The sequence below is a fragment of the Suricata suricatta genome, chromosome 4 (assembly GCF_006229205.1).
Source record: "Suricata suricatta isolate VVHF042 chromosome 4, meerkat_22Aug2017_6uvM2_HiC, whole genome shotgun sequence".
In the NCBI taxonomy this organism is placed as follows: domain Eukaryota; kingdom Metazoa; phylum Chordata; class Mammalia; order Carnivora; family Herpestidae; genus Suricata; species Suricata suricatta.
In genome coordinates this window covers 126,200,733-126,215,382 of record NC_043703.1, presented here as the reverse complement: position 1 = coordinate 126,215,382, position 14,650 = coordinate 126,200,733, and the positions used below count along the sequence as shown (strand labels likewise).

The 14,650-nt window shown below is 47.2% G+C and overlaps 1 protein-coding gene across 2 annotated transcripts; it reads right to left on the bottom strand.

Moving 5' to 3' along the window:
* Positions 1-1,922: 1,922 nt before the first annotated feature.
* On the bottom strand, positions 1,923-8,563 carry VAMP8 (vesicle associated membrane protein 8). 2 transcript variants are annotated; one of them, XM_029937722.1, is made up of 3 exons: positions 8,499-8,563; positions 3,600-3,758; positions 1,923-2,362 (listed from the first exon to the last, which is right to left on the bottom strand). In XM_029937722.1, the coding sequence occupies exons 1-3, from the start codon at positions 8,544-8,546 to the stop codon at positions 2,219-2,221; spliced, it is 351 nt and encodes a 116-aa protein (XP_029793582.1). In that variant the 5' UTR covers positions 8,547-8,563; the 3' UTR covers positions 1,923-2,218. The 2 variants fall into 2 exon arrangements, with proteins under 2 accessions (XP_029793582.1, XP_029793583.1); XM_029937723.1 differs by lacking the exon at positions 8,499-8,563 and adding an exon at positions 5,067-5,212.
* Positions 8,564-14,650: the final 6,087 nt, after the last annotated feature.

Sequence of the window (14,650 nt, the reverse complement as noted above, 5' to 3'; positions counted from 1 at the left end):
GCCACACACCCGGGAGGAAGCGGAGGGGCGGGGCCGCGGCCGGCGGGGGCGGGGGGCGCGCCTGCCCAGCGCCCGCACCCAGACCAACGAAAAGCGAAAGCTGCCGGCGACGGGCCCAGTTTCTGCCCCCGGAACCTGGCGCTTATGCCTGAGCAGCCCGGGGCTCGCTCTGCACTCTGCACACCCCCCTCCACGTCGGGGGCCCAGCGAAGTGGGCTCTGGAGCCGAGGCGTCGCACGCAACTAGCAACCGTCCCGGTGCCACGGTGCTAGAGACAACGCGAAGCGCCAGCCAGGCGGAGCGGGGAATGCCTTCCACCAAAAACCGACTCCCCCCCGAAAGTCGTGAAACAATAGAAAGTTTATTCACAATCAACACTGTGAATGCACCACCTGCCGCTGAATTGTCTACTTTAAACCGGCACTGCTCTATGCTACAACTGTAGGTAAACGTATACGATGTATGTTGTGTGAACGGCGCCTCACTTAAAAGAGAAAACTGGTCCCCGTGAAGAAAAGTGCTAGTTCTGGCTTTTCTGTATTTCCCTCTTCACCACAAGGGCAGCTGCAGCCCTGCCCTCATGACCCTGCCCCTCAATCGGAAGACAGGCAAGGCCAACCCTCCAGAGCCTACCTGAGCTGACTCTACCCATTCTCAGCCTCTCCCGTCACCGTCGCAAGCAAGTCACAGCTGCCTGTTCTCCACCCCACCCCCTGCCACCTCCAACACTTCAACTGTGGCCCCTCTTGAGGAAGGAGGTTGAGGGTTTCCCTCCTAGGGTTGAGCCCCTGTGAGCACAGCCCCCAGCCCCACACTGGGCAATCTGAGTCCCAGGGAAGAGGTTTCACCCCAGGTATGTGGACCTTGCATCCAGGAGTGGCCCAAGGAGAGAGGAAGGCTGTAGTCTGACCTAGGAGGACAAAGACTGCCCTGAGGGCTTTTCTGTGCCTTTTTTTTTTTCCCTTCCTCCCTGGCTTTCAGGCCAGCAGGAGTTCCAAATTCTGTCTCCTAACCCTGTTCCTTCTACACTCCCTCCCCAAAACAGGTTTAAAAAAAAAAAAAAACTGGAAAGCCCAGAGGAGAAACAGGGACAGAGATGACAAGAACCCTTTCCCCAAACCAAGACAGAGGAAAGAGTGACAATGAGGTGGAACCTGGTGGGGAGGAGGGAAGTCCAAAGACAAAGAGCCCCATTGTACTTGGAGGGGAAGGAGGGCCATAGGCCCCATCCTGTGACACTGCCTGGGCCCAACCACGAGACATGGGGAGAGATGCTTGCCCCCTCAGCTGAGACCCAGAGGCCCTGCCAGGTCCCAAAAGGGCAGGGGCAGACAAAAGACAAATAGAATTTTGTAGAACCAGGGGCACCCAGCTGGCTCAGTCGGAAGAGCACGTGACTCTTGATCTTGCGGTTGTGAGGACAAGCCCCATGCTGGGTTGTAGAGATTACTTTTAAAAAAAAAAAAAAGAAGAAGAAGAACTTCGAAGAACCAAAGAGAAGGAAGAGCAGCCCAGTTCCTCCAACCCCTCACTCTAGACTGCAACAGGGCCACGGAAGAGAGATAGCAAGGACAGGAGAGACCCTCAGGTGGTCTCGGCTAACACTTCCAGCAGAAAAGTAATAAAGGAGCATGGCAAGACCCAAGATGGACACTTAGGAGTCCTGCATACCACCCTAAAATGATTTTGAATTTTCCATTTGCCAAGACCCTCAGAAAATTCTGGTCCTTGAGACCGGTAACAATGAATAGATAATCGAGAAGAATGAGGAGGCTCCATCTTTCTTCTCCAAACATACACTCTCTACCCCTCCAACCACTTGGACCTCAAATAGGAGAATCTCAGCCAGAAGGGGACTCCAGGGGGAAAAGAAATAGAAGGGCGAAAGACAAAATGGAAAGGGAGAAATTACCTCACAGGTGTAGGAATACTGAAAGGTCTTTTATTGCCCACCGGCCACCATCAGTTTCCCAGCCACATGCTGGGCCTTCCAGGTGTCTCTCCAACCAACTCTGAGGACCCATGAAACACAGCCACAGTCCGGCTCTCTCCTTCCGGGGGACCGAGGTGCTCCCTGGAGCAGACAGTATGGCAGCGGGGCCTCAGAGTGAGGGGCAGGTGGACAGAGCAGCATTCCCTGCGGAGGATGGGAGAGAGGGCCCTTCTTGGCACCCACTCTGGAGGGCTGCCCTGAAGAGGAGGATGGGGGAGGGGCTCCCTAAGTTGGGATGGCATGGGTGGCAAAGAGCACGATGAGGAGGATGATGATAAAAACAACCACACAGATGAGGACAATCATCTTCACGTTCTTCCACCAGAACTTCCGAGCCACCTTCTGTGACGTGGTCTTGAAGTGCTCCGACTGTTGGGGGATAAGGCAGAGTGAACCAGTGCACCCCCCCACTGGAACAGAGGCCCACACCCCACACATCTAAATACTTAAGTGATCAGTTGAGGTAACAGACTGTTAACAATAAATGTTCTGTCCTATTACCTTCATGACAATTGGTGGGCCAGGCTCAAATTTAGAGTTCCTGGGCTCCCTTTGGCCCCCTGCTTTCCCTCTTCTCTTCCTACCCTGCACCATCATGTACACGGAGGAGCCTCTGCTCACATCCAGGGGTGCAACACTGTCTGCACGATCCACCTTAGGAGGGCACACACTGGGGCCAAGGGGTGCAAGCTCCAGATGGTCACATCTCCCTGGATCCATGACCCCCTACCCCAAGGGGATGGCTGAAGCTGGAGGGTGGGCCAGCGCAGGATGGAGGCTGGAAGTGAAAGAAACTGCTCTTTCTCCTCAACTCAAGTTGCAGAAATTAAGTTTTCCTGGGCCATGCTCCCCAGATTAGGCTACGGAGAGAAACACCAAGTCCCAGGTTGGCAAACGACCTATTTCCAAGATTATGCCCAGGGCCCAGGACTCAGAAAGCCACGGCCAGGCTTTCCCTGTGGACATGGAGCCCTAGGCTCCAGCCTTTACTGGAGTTACTTCGTTAGAGTTACTCCCTCCCTGAGCAGCTGGCTGGAGAGAGAGAGGAATGAGGTCTAGCAAGATGTGTGGGAGATATTATTCTAGCCTTCAGTTAGCAGAGGACTCTTTGATCAAAGAATTTCACTGCTCATCTTTTTAAAGCAGACTCAGCAAAACTCCTGCAGTCTTCCGCCCCCTGCCTAATAACCCCCAGAGAAGGCCAAAGGCCCTAGGAGGATTTTCCAGAGCCAATATTTTTGCCCTGGGGAGGTCAGGTCCAAATGATTGTCAAGGAAAGCCTTCAAAGAGAAGCTGAAGTTTCGTGGGAGAGAAGCTGAAGAATGCAAGGGCTGACAGGGGCCATCTGTTTGTCTCAGGAAATGCCTCCAAGAGTCCCGCCCCGTCCACCCTCCCCAGTCATTGGACGGACCCCTTCCCTAGATCCCAGTCGCAGTCAGTGGAATAGAGCAGAATCAGAACTGAGGACTTGCTCAACAATTCCCAAAACAAGTGAAAGGGCAGACCTCCTTCGTATTCATTGTGCCTCCAACACCACCAACGCCCCCAAACCTCAACAGTCCTCCCCACTCTCTCTTCCTTCCCCCCAGGGGGCTCCCCATCTCACTGTGGCTTCCAGATCCTCTGTCTTGTTGCGGAGATGGTCCAGGTTTTCTCCTCGGGCCAGGATTCGCTCCACATTCTGGGTCATGATATTCTTGACTCCTTCCACCTCACTCTGCAGGTTCCGCACACGGTCATTTCCTCCACCTCCACTGGCCTCCTCCTGGGCAGCAACACAGGGGTTAATTAGGTCAAGCAGTGGAGGAACTGAGACTCAGCCTCAGAGGCCAGAGGAGGAGAAGGCCTAAGATGGACTTTAGCTTTTTTTAATGCTTGAACTGTTTACAAAGTGAATGATTTCACGTATTACTCATGTGATCAAAAATAAATGCATTGTTAAGTCTCAGAAGGTGAGTGCTAATGCTAGAGAGACTAGATCAAATTTCTTTTCAGGTTCTCAGGGCCCCCTGATGAGGAAAAGAAACCCAGCACTAAATCCTTACTCCTCAGATGGGGTCAGAGGGAACTGCTGAGCTGGTGTCTCACAAAGTAGAAACCCACCCCAAAGGGTCCTCGTGACAAATACGTGAGCTGCCCAGCAGAACACCCTGGACCAGCACAATCCCCCCTCCCTGCAAGGCAGCAGCAGGAGAGAAGCTCAGGCCCCAGGCCTCCAGCCTAAGTGCTGTGACCTAGAGCAACAGCACCCAGGCTCCAGGTCCCACACCAGGCCCCATGAGGGAGAGTCATTGCGTCACAAACTTCTGCTTTCCCTACCACACAGCACCATGCGCAGGCCCCAAGGCACAACTGCCTGCCTGCTTAAGCAGATATTCAATAAAAACAGCAACCCGGGTGTTGGGGGAAATGGAGGGCCCATCTGCCCTGGCTGATGATAAGGTTTTTGAACAGCTAGGGAAAACCATTATGAAGCTCCTCCCTCCCTGACCCACTAGGCCTCTTGAAATAGGCCAGGAGCCTGGGTCCAAACTAGATGGATTATCACAGAAAACCGAATTTAGGTTCTTTCACAAACCCTTAATTTTCTTCCTCACGTTTACAGAGAGGGGGCTGATAGTTCAGACTCAGCTGAGAGACAGATTCCAGGGGTTTCGGTATAGGGATAAAGTGAAAGGCGAGGGGTGGTTGGGAGGGGGCCTCTGCCGCAGGGCTGGAATCCGCGCTGAGAACTTCAGAGGTGCTGCCCAGGGGTGTCACAACACTCGGCGGGAGGGCTGGAGCTGGAGATGAAAGGCTTCTCCGCAACTCCCCGCCTGGAATTCGGATCCCCCACCCCCACCGAAACCCCGCTCCAGGCCAGCACAGAGGTCAGGAGAGGGAGTAGAGGAGGAGCAGGAACACCCGCCCAGGCAGCTCCGAACTTTCTGCGGCCAAGTTGTCAAAGCAGAGAGGCCACGGTCAGCCCTGGCCCAGCCCCTCCGACTCTGCCGCCGAACTCTCCCATCCCCAGCCCCCGGCCCACTCTGGCCCGTCTCTGAATCAGCCCCTTCCTAGTTCCCAGCTTGCTCACCATGTCTCCAAGCGGCTCGGGCCTGTCAGCGGCAAACCCGCCTAGTCTGTTTCCTCCCGGGCGGCCCTCGGTTCACTTCCTGCTTGCTCCAACTTTCAGCCTGCCCCCGCCCTCCTCGCATCCCGAGCCGCTCCAGCCTCACCTCCGGCAGGTTCCCCCAGGTAGGCGGGCGCCCTCCACTGCCCTCCCAGTCTCCTCCCAAAGCAGGGCTTAGGCTTAAAGCAACAGGGCTCCTGGGCACTAAAGGTCTTCTAACTCATCAGGAACAAGAAAAGGAAGATCAAGCAGCCCTCCTAGGTTTCCTGAGGCTGGACCTCCAGATACAAAAGGGAAACTGTCTCCTTTTTTCTTTCGTTCGTTCTTTCTTTCTTTTTCTCTCCTTCCTTCCTTCCTTCCTTCCTTCCTTCCTTCCTTCCTTCCTTCCTTCCTTCCTTCCTTCTTCCTTTCTTTCCTTCTTTTTTTCTTTTCCTGAATATCTGACCCCAAATCTGAGACTGAAATCAACCTTAAGCACCCTGTCAAGGCTAGTTAACATAGAAACAGAACACACATATGAAAATTTCTTGCTGGCAACCCTTGTTCCCATGTTCATGGGTAGTCAGAGAGTATTAAAACCTCCAGAGTCTGGAATGCTGTGATCTTGGTCTGTGGTGTCAGAAAGCTCTGGGTTATTAGCTGTGTGACCCTGAGTGAACCTCTTCACCTCTCTGGGTTTTGCAGGTGCTGATGCTGATGTCAGAGGATGATAGGGAGGTATAAAAGGATAGCACATGCAGCGTGCCTGGCACAGTGTCCAGAGCAAAGGACTATCCACTGTCGGAACCAGGAAATGATGGTTTACCAACCTCTTCTTTCCTCCCAGAGTTCAACAATGCCTTCAGGAGCCACCATGAAGTGTTGGTGAGGCGAGTCAGAAATGGTCAGATGCCTGCCCTATGGACCAGAGAAGGGCCCCAGAGCAAAGGATTTTTCCACCACCTGGCTCCAGGCCAGAGAAAATTCAGTCTTCCTGAATGGTATTTATCAAGACAGAACAATAACAGGGTCACGCAAAAGGGAACAAACATTCCTGTCCCATCCAGAACTATCAGTTCTAAGAGGGAAATGTCAGCTTCTCTAACACATGCTTAAAAAAAATGATTTTAATGTTTTATTTATTTTTGAGACAGAGATAGCTAAGGAAGGGAGGGTCAGAGAGATAGGGAGATAAACAATCTGAAGACAGGCTCCAGGCTCTGAGCTAGCAGTCAGCACAGAGCCTGACACAGGGCTTAAACCCATGACCCACTGAGATCATGACCCGAGCCCAAGTCGAACACTTAACTGACTGAGCCACCCAGGTGCCCCTAACACATGCTTTTTAAAAAACATTTAACAAATTTTGGACCTCTGTTTTCAGATACTCTTTTCTACTTTATAATGAAATCTTATCCCAATTTAGATAAGATTATTATATTTTGCAAACCCGAATTTCGGTGGACAGTACCAGCTTGCTTTCACCATACTTAGAAAGGCTATAAAATGGGGTCAGAATCCTTGATCCGTGCTTGTGCTGCCCAGTACAGTAGCCACTGACCACATGTGGCTGTTGAACTATCCACATAGTACTATGTACTGTATACTATGAACATCGTATTTGAACTATGGCTAATCTGAACTGAGAAGTGAGGGGCCCCTGGGTGGCTCAGTTGGTTGATTTTGGATCAGGTCACTATCTCATGGCTCATGTATTTGAGCCCCACATCCTCAGGCAAAGCCCTGATAGTGTGGAGTTTGTTTCAGATTCTCTGTCTCTGTCTCTCTGCCCCTCCCTTGCTCTCTCAAATATAAAACAAATAAACATTAAAAAAATTAAAGTGATCTGAGAAGTGATGTAAGAGTAAAGTACACTCTGTATTTCAAAGAGTTATTATGCAAAAAAGAATGTAAATATCTCATTAGTCATTTTACATACTGACGACATGTTGAAGTAATGTAGTATATGGAGTTGAATTTGAAAAATTAATACAATTAATTTCACTTGTTTCTTTTCTTTTACTTTGGCCAGTAGAAAATTTTAAATTACAAATGTGGCTCAAATTGTATTTCTTTTTTTTTATGTTTTTTATTTATTTTTGAGAGACAGAGACAGTGTGGGCAGGGGAGGGTCAGAGAGAGAGAGGGAGATACAGAATCTGAAGACAGGCTAGCTGAGCTAGCTGTCAGCACAGAACCTGACGCGGGGCTCAAACCCACAAACCGTGAGATCATGACCTGAGCCAAAGCTGGACGCTTAACCAACTGAGCCATCCAGGCGCCCCTCAAATTGTATTTCTATTAGACATACAGATCCATACCTTAACATTTGTGTGACCTTAGATAAACTTGTGTGACATCTCTAGGCTCAGTTACCTCACTGTCTGTGCCTGGCACTGAAAAAACTCTCAGTAAATGGTGGCTATTGTGATTACTATTATTAAGAATTCCAGAGTGCCTGGGTGGCTCAGTCACTTAAGCATTTGACTTTGGCTCAGGTCATGATCTCATGGTTCATAAGTTATAGTCCCGCCTCGGATGTGCACGAGCCCCACTTCTTCGGGTGAGCCAGAGCCCTGCTTTGGATGAGTTCCCCTTCTCCGTCTTTCTCTCTCTCTCTCTCTCTCTCTCTCTGCCCCTCCCAGGATTCTCCGTATTCCCTAGCTCACTTGCGCCCTCTGTCTCCCAAAAAAAATAATCCAAATGCTAAGTGCAATGGTCGATAGGGAACATGAAAGGTGCCAAGAAACAAAGGGCCAGAGTAGAATATCCAAGGAGAGCAGAAAGAAATGAAGGATTGGTCCAGGGTAGAAATCAAGGTTACAGTAGTTGAGGAGTGACTGGGGTCTAGTATGCCACTGCCAGCCTTGGATATACATTGATGTCCCTGAGGGAGCTGACCGTTGGGCCTAGACCCAGCAACCCAATAGGGAGATTCTCTAGGGCCCAGAAGTTGGGAATGCAAACTGTTCCACCCTCCTCTTCCCCATGCAGGATCCCCGCAGGCTTGGCCTCACCTGTGCAAGCATCACAGTGCCCCCATCAGCAGAAGACCACCTTGCTAATGCCCTCACAGGATGAGACACTCGGTAAGGCACCAGACAATGCACACGAGCAGAAATGGTACTATGGGGTGGGGGAGTGCCTGGCTGGCTCAGTGAGAAAAGCATGTGGCTCTTGATCTGAGGTCATGAGTTCAAGCCCCACATTGGGCCTAGAACTTACTTTAAAAAAAAGGAGAAGAAAGAAAGAAAAGAAAAAGAAGAAGAAATAATACTATGGGCAGGGTGCAAGAAGAGAAACAAGTTGTTGATCGCTTTACAGTTAAAGAAGGCTCTTTCCAAGAGAAATGGAGTATCAGTCACTTTGCAAAGAAAATTGCTAGGTGGTAGGAGTGGCAGCCAAAGAAGCACTCACGGTGTGATGAGTGTTCTCAGTCCCTGTGTGATCAGAAAATTTGGGCATCGGCTCTCCTACTCCTTGACTGTGTAGTGTTGGGAAGCCACTTCCCCTCCGGGAGCTTCAGCTTCCTTGTCTGCAAGATGGAAAGAAGAATGAAGGTGCTTTGCAGGGTTATTATTAGGATTAAATGATATGAATATATGTCTCTATATTTCTACTAAATCACTTTATAAATGAAAAAAGAGACTAATAGAGAAAATAGAATGAGAAAATAGTGTAAGATGAATAGTTAACAGTCTGCAAAGCAACCAGGCAAACTTTGGGGGTGCACTGACTTCTGTGCCAGTCTTATTTATGGCCCAAATAGGTAGTTTACTCCCCTGGGGAAAGGCTAGAAAATAAGGAAATGGCACATTCAGGAGGCACAACTGGAATTGCTTCCTGAAGGATCATAAAGCTCTCACCACTGCCAAGGCCTCTTTTGTCTCCAAACCCCTTTCTAGACTGTTATGCTGCTGGCCACCCCATTTGTGACACAGTCACCTCCCTCCATTGTTTCTAATGTGTTTTCTTCCTTCTGATTATGACCTTAGAATCAGAAGGTTCTGCCCTTGGCCATGTCCACTTCTGACTCTGCACTCTCCTGGAGCAATAGTCCTCTGTGAGGCTGATTTTGCCCTCCAAGGGATATTTAACAACATCTGGATACATCTCAGGTTGCTGCAACTGAGGGAATGTGCCACTGGCATCCAGTGGGCAGAGGCCAAGGATGCTAAATTTCTTACAGCCCTCTCACAACAAAGAAGTATATAGACCACAACGTCAATAGTGCTAAGGTTGAAACCCTGGCCTCCCTAGGGAAGTACAATGTGTATGTTTGCAGCCGTAATTTTTGGATGGTCCCCAGATCTGTATCTCCAGCCCTGACCTTGTTCTTAATTGCTGTGACTGCCTCTCCAATGCCCTCTCCACAGACACCCCAGACAGTCAAATCAAACCCTTGGTCTTTTCCCCATTTTCCTCCTGCTGGGTAGTAGTACTTCCATTCTACCAGTTTCCGAAGCTAGGGATCCCTAAACCATCCTAGACCCACAATGGGACATCACTAAGTCTTGATTCTATCTTGGTCACATCTCTCTACCGGCTCTCTCCTTTCCACACCAGCTCCTGCTTCCTAGGTAATGCCAGTATTATCTCCTCTCTAGACAGTTCCGTTCACCTCCAAATTGACCCTTCTTTTCCCATCCATTCCTCACAGGGCTGCTTGTTATCTTCCCAAAACTCAGATTTAAGTATGCTCTACCCAGTTCCCAGAGTAAAGCCCAAAGTTCTCTGTTTGGCATCCCAAGATTCTTTTTAACCTGCTTTTCAAAGCTTATCTCCCATGAGACTCACCTCCCAGTCCCCCCAATCATACCAAATTATGTTTCCTTCTTCAAACCCACCACCGCCCTTTTTAAAACTTTTTTAAAATTTATTTTTGAGAGAGACAGAGTGCGAGTGGAGGAGGGGCAGAGAGGGAAAGTGAGAGAGAAAGGGTGGGGGTAGGGAGACACAGAATCTGAAGCAGGCTCTAGGCTCTGAGCTGTCAGCACAGAGCCTGAGGCGAGGCTGGAACCCACAAACTGTGAGATCATGATAAGCGGAAAGTCAGATGCCCAAGTGACTGAGCCACCCCAATTAGGGACATCCCCTTTTATATCTTTGCTCAAGAAGACTTTTCTCATGACGAGCGAATATTCTGCTTCACTCATCACTAAGTCTATTCATATTTAAGACATTGCTTGCATGAAGCCTTCAAGATTTCCCCGCTGAAGTTAACTTCTTCCTCTTCTTACATTTTAGTTTTTATAGAATCTATAATATGCTTTGCCATTAGCTGTATACACACTCCTCCAAGATTTTAACTTCTATGAAAGCAGGGGCTATGTCTTTATTTTGGTACCCTTGTAGAAAAAAATATATGCCATAAGCATAGTAGGCACTCACTAAATGTTTGGGGTAATGCATCAAGAGATCTGAAAGAGGGATTCTTTCTCTCCAGTGCATATAAAAAGATAATTTGTGGGGCGCCTGGGTGGCTCAGTCGGTTGAGCGTCCGGCTTTGGCTCAGGTCATGATCTCACGGTTCGTGGGTTCGAGCCCCACATTGGGCTCTGTGCTGACAGCTAGCTCAGAGCCTGGAGCCTGCTTCAGATTCTGTATCTCCCTCTCTCTCTGACTCTCCCTTGCTCCCGCTGTCTCTCTCTGTCTCTCAAAAATAAATAAAAAATATTTAAAAAATAAAAATATAAATAAACTTAAAAAAAAGATAATTTGTATTAGAAATGACTCATGAAGAAATCTCTTTCCTAGATGTTGGACCATTTTATGGATAAATGGATGCCAAATGGCATGAGTCTTTGTATACTGGTCCCAAAGGATAAACTGGAAATCAACCCCTTCAACAAAAACAAGTTAAAATCATGGAGTGGAGAGGTATTGATTCACCACGGCTCATTTATTAGCTGTACTTCTCTTACCCAGAATGCTTCATTCACCCAAGACTACTAAGAACTTTTGATCTCCCTCTCTCCTCTCAAAATTATACTCATCCTTCAAAGTCCAGCTCAAGTTTTCAGAAAATTTTCCTGAGTTCTCCAGTCATAATTCATTTCCTCCTCAGTGTTCCCACAGCACTTGAAGCCTCAGTCAATACTTAGGACTTTATAGGGGTGCCTGGGTGGTTCAGTATGGTAAGCTTCTGATTCTTAATTTTGGCTCATGTCATGATCTCACGCTTCATGGAATCAAGCCCACATTGGGCTCTGTGCTGGAGGCTTCTTGGGATTCTCTTTCTTCCTCTCTCTGCTCCTGTGTGTGAATGTTCTCTCTCAAAATAAATAAACTTTTAAAAATATAAAGAATTATAGGGGCGCCTGGGTGGCTCAGTCGGTTAAGCCTCCGGCTTCAGCTCAGGTCAGATCTCACGTTCATGGGTTCGAGCCCCGCGTCAGGCTCTGTGCTGACAGCTAGCTCGGAGCCTGGAGCTGCTTCCAGTTCTGTGTCTCCTTCTCTCTCTGCCCCTCCCCCTCTCATGCTCTGTCTCTCTCTGTATCAAAAATAAATAAAACATTAAAAAAATTAAAAAAAAGAATTTTATATATTCTATTACCCATTATTTCTATATTCTTTTATTATTATGTTTCCTTGTCTTCAAGGAAGAGGACAGGGGTCACAGCTTATTAATTTGTGTCTTTCTCTGTAACCTGTACAGTTCTTGTCACATAATAGACCATAAGTGCTGGATTTAATGGAACCATCTAATTTTGAGAGTGGTCATAGAAGAGCTAGCCCAGACTTTTCAACCCATACTGAATTCATCTAGACTGGGGCTGACAGCAGATTAAGAGATTCATCCCCTAAAGAGATCAATGGCTTTCAGAGTGACTTGGCCTACCTTGTCTGTTAGGATAACCTAGACGTGGGCCAGACCCTTAGCAGCAGAACAGTTAGCACAGTGATTCTACCTGCCAAACACATCTGTCCCTAGTCATCCCTACGTTTACATCTACATGCCTTCCCTTTAGGATAATGGTTCTCAACACGTGGTCCGTGAACCCCCGGGGTCTTCAAGGACAAAGCTACCTGTATAATAATATGGATACATTATTTGTCCTTTTAACTGTGTTGTCATTTGCACTGATACAAAAGCAGTTTGCACTGATGATGCAAAGGCAACCGTGGGTAATAAAACTGTTGGCAACTTAGCAGGAATGAGGCACCAAACTGTAGTGCTAGTCATTGTATTACTCCCTGCTGTGCCCTGCAATTTTCAAAAAGTGCCATTTTCAATTAGGGACATCCCTAATGAAGCAGTACACATTTTTTTAAGTTTATTTTGAGGGGCACCTGGGTGGCTCAGTCGGTTAAGCGTCCGACTTCAACTCAGGTCATGAACTTGCAGTTCATGGATTTGAACCCCATGTTGGGCTCTGTGGTGACAGCTTGGAGCCTGGAGTCTGCTTCAGATTCTATGTCTCCCTCTCTCTCTACCCTTGCCCACTCACACTCTGTATCTCTCTCTCTCAAAAATAAACATTAAAAATATTTTTAAAAAGTTTATTTTGAGAGAGAGTGTGTGTGTGTGCGTGCACTTGGGCATGCGCGCGCACACACACATGGGGAAAGGGCAGAGAAAGAGGGAGAAAAGGAATCCCAGGTAGGCTCCACACTGTCAGCATGGGGCTTGAACTCATAAATCACTTGTGTAGTTAAAATGTGAGCTGAAGCAATGTTTTAAAATTAAAAGAATTTATTTTTTGTCTCAATACAGACAGCTCCCATACACCACTTAGCCCTCTCCCATTTTCTCCCATTATTAACATCTTGCATTAGCGTAGTATATTTGTCACAATTAATGAACTAATATTGATACATTAGTATTAATGAAGTCCATAGTTTAATTAAGGTTCACATTCTATGGGTTTTGACAAATGTATAATGACATGTAGGCACCATGATACCATTACAGTATCACACAGAATAGTTTCACTTCTCTGGAAACCCCCTGTGCTCCACCTATTAATCCCTCCCTTCCTCCCCCCAGTTCCTGGCAACCATTGATCTTTTGGCTTAAAACCAGTTTTGCTTTTTCCAGGGTAATCAGTTTGGGTCATGTCGGATATAGACTTTTCAGATTGGTTTCTTTCGCTTTGGGATATGAATTTAAGGTTCCCCCGGGGTCCTTCTGTGGCTTAATAGTTCGTTTCATTGTATTACTGAATATTCCATTGTTTGGTTGTGCCAGTTTATTTATCCATTCACCTATTGAAGGACATCTTGGTTCCTTCCAAGTTTGGGCAATTATGCATAATGCTGCTTTACACTTGTGTGCAGTTTTTGTGTGGGCATAATTTTTCTATTCATTTGGGTAAAGCCAAGGAGCACACTTGCTGGATTGCATGGTAAAAGCATGTTTAGTTTTTTAAGAAAATTCCCAACTGTTTTCCAAAGGGGCTATACCACGTTGCATTCCTACCAGCAATGAAGTAGAGTTCCCGTTTCTCCACATCTTTGCCAGCACTAGTTGTTGGTGGTGCTTTGGATTTCAACCATTCTAATAGTTATCTTGTTGTTTTAATTTCCAATTCCCTAATAAAATAAGATGTTGAGTATCTTGGTTTTTCTACTTTCTTTAAAAAAATTTTTTTCATGCTTATTTATTTATTTTCAGAGAGGGAGAGAGAGAGAGGGAGGGAGGGAAGGAGAGAATCCAAAGCAGGCTCCATACTGACAGCACAGAGCCGGATGTGGCGCTCAGTCTCATGAAACAGGAGATCATGACCTGAGCTGAGGATCTTTCAAAATCATTTTACTTGAGGATATTAGACAGACTATGGTTATTCAAACTGGCATATTTGGCAGATACTTTTTCAAAAATGAAAGGAGTGTGACTGTTCCTTGAAAGAAACAATAGACAGAATTTGTTGCCAATGATACACTTTGTGAAAATTAAAATTTTGGAAAACTTGTATCTGCCACTGTGAGGTTTGGCAGCTTCCCAACATTTAAGAGAGAGGCTGCATTTGGAAGAGCAGCATAACCCAGTGAACCAATGTTTTCCTACTGACTAAAAGCATGATTCTGCATTTAGTCTATCTAAAAAGGTTATTAAAATGTTTTTTCCTTTTCCAACTAAGTATCTATAAGGCCAGATTTCCTTCATATACTTCATTCAACACTAGATCAAATGCAGCAGATATGAGAATCTAGCTGTTTCCAATTAACACAGACATTAAAGAGATTTGCATATGGGCACCTGGGTGGATGAGCCTCCAGCTTTGGCTCAGGTCATGATCTCGTGGTTGGTGGGTTCAAGCCCAGCATCGGGCTCTGTGCTGACAGCTAGCTCAGAGCCTGGAGCCTGTCTTAGGATTCTGTGTCTCCCTCTCTCTCTCTCTGATCCTCCCCTGCTCATGCTGTCTCTCTCTCTCAAAAATAAATAAAACATTAAAAATAATAATAATAAAAAGATTTGCATGTAAAACAATACAGTACTACTCGTGCAATTTTTGTGTGTGGAAAATATACTTTTTGCATAAAAATATTATTTCTATAGGGGTGCCTGGTGGCTCAGTCGGTTAAGTATCTGACTTCGGCTCAGGTCATGATCTCACAGTTTATGA

Coding starts and splice junctions, on each gene's coding strand:
- VAMP8 (XM_029937722.1), bottom strand. CDS start 8,546: ATGCCCAAATTTTCTGATCACACAGGGACTGAGAACACTCATCACACC. Junction 3,759..8,498: donor CTGAGAACACTCATCACACC/GTGAGTGCTTCT, acceptor GTTGCTGCCCAG/GAGGAGGCCAGTGGAGGTGG. Junction 2,363..3,599: donor CAGAGGATCTGGAAGCCACA/GTGAGATGGGGA, acceptor ATCCCCCAACAG/TCGGAGCACTTCAAGACCAC.